Raw genomic sequence first — 1,756 nt, forward strand, 5'->3', positions numbered from 1 at the left:
GATGATTAACCCACTAAAAAGATATTTGTCATTATCAATTTAATTTAGTTAATTTCTTAACTCAACAGAAATAATTAATAGTCATTAATTTTATATTTGTTAAAAAATAAAATTTAAATAATCGATAACTAATGACAATTAATTAATATAAAATGTAATTTAAATATATTTGTTGAATTATTATTAATTATACCCCTATTAATTCCCTAGCAGGATAAATATACATATATCTGAAGCCATGCATTTTTTATTATTTACTCCATGGTACACTGGAACTAAAATAAGTGGTAACTAAGAGTAGTATACATAGATTTATATCATGTGCAAGGTCAAACACTCCTTATATGCTTAAACAAGTGTGCTCAAAGAAGCATCTGGTTTGGCGGAACGTCTCTTTCTATCAGCACCAACAAAACTTCTTTTTCTGATAAAAAGACATAATAAAACAAAAGAAATAATTATATGCATGAGGTAACTCAGATGAATTATTATTTAGATTGCAATAAAATAAAGAATAATAATCTAAATCAGTTTATCTAATTTTTAATATCGGACACTTTACTCTTTTCGATTTCACAATATTCATTCTTTCAATTAAATTAAAAGATGATTACATTGTCTAACAAAGATAAATATTAAAAATTATTTTATGTATTTTAAAATATGAGGGACTAAAAATATCCAATTTTAAAAACCGTTTGGGTAATTACTCTAATAAAATTGACTTATTAACGACATGCATGCCATTGCCAACTTACCTGAAACTTGGCTTCAACTTGACGATCAATGTAATCAAGCAACTCTTGTTGCCTCATTAACGCTTCATCCAGAGCCTATGAAAAAATCCATTCAATCCAAATTCTTAGCACAAACAAGCCTGCTCTACTGATTCTTTTGTCCTTGTATTATATATATATATATATATGTAGCAACATAGCGTTGTACCTTTTTAGTAGCACTTAACTCTGCTTCCAATGTATCCACGTTGGAGACAGCAGCATTTAAAGATTCTTCTCTGTCACGAGGCATCTCAACCTTGTCTTCAAGCTCACATGTCCTCTCCAACATGGAAGGAAGAACATTTTCCTTTGTATCTGTGGAACTTGATGGTGTAATAGGAACCTCCTTGTTTGTTGCATGAAGAGTGGACTCTAAACCACTATGATCAACATTATTATTAGATGATGATATATGGGGAAGTCTCTTGTTCAAACGGAGTGCAATTGAACGGAAGCAAGTAAATAGAGTAAACAACAACACAGTTATTAGCTCTATCCAAATCTGAGCTTCATTCCTTTCTGGAGCTCCATCTGTACCTCTACCTGTATCCCAAATTTTAGTTTGAGATGGATTTTTCGAAACTGCATCCACAAGTTTGTCCACCATTGGAATAATGCATTCATCATACCCAGACAAGTTATTTATGCCATGGCTTGACGTCCCAGCTACCTTAGCCTGGCCAAGTTAAATATTTTGGAATATGGCAAAAACCATATTAACTTATCTATCTATAATATATATTTATATAGTATATAACAGCTAAAATCAAATATTGTTATATTGTTATTGAGAGATAGATACATAATATTGTGAAGTATTGCTGTATCATTTTAATAATGAAGTTGGTATATATATTTTTTTTATTCAGTATTTTCTTCTTCCTCCTTTAATTTATATATAGTACGTAATATTAACATTTTTTCCTTTATTTATTCCTTCTAAGGTGATTAACTGATAATAGGTTACGAAAGATAAG

General features: G+C 29.7%; 1 protein-coding gene across 5 annotated transcripts in view; it reads right to left on the bottom strand.

The window, feature by feature from the left end:
• LOC107608059 (phosphatidylinositol/phosphatidylcholine transfer protein SFH6-like) overlaps nt 222-1,756 on the bottom strand; it is a 3,765-nt gene continuing 2,230 nt past the window's right edge. For all 5 annotated transcript variants that reach the window (XM_021105940.1, XM_021105943.1, XM_021105941.1 and 2 more), the window contains 3 exons: nt 946-1,455; nt 759-833; nt 222-424 (listed from right to left, as the gene is read on the bottom strand). In XM_021105940.1, coding sequence (XP_020961599.1) covers nt 401-424; nt 759-833; nt 946-1,455 — 609 coding nt within the window. In that variant the 3' untranslated portion in view covers nt 222-400. The remainder of the gene's footprint in view (nt 425-758; nt 834-945; nt 1,456-1,756) is intronic.

Source organism: Arachis ipaensis, chromosome B07 (assembly GCF_000816755.2).
Source record: "Arachis ipaensis cultivar K30076 chromosome B07, Araip1.1, whole genome shotgun sequence".
Taxonomy (NCBI): domain Eukaryota; kingdom Viridiplantae; phylum Streptophyta; class Magnoliopsida; order Fabales; family Fabaceae; genus Arachis; species Arachis ipaensis.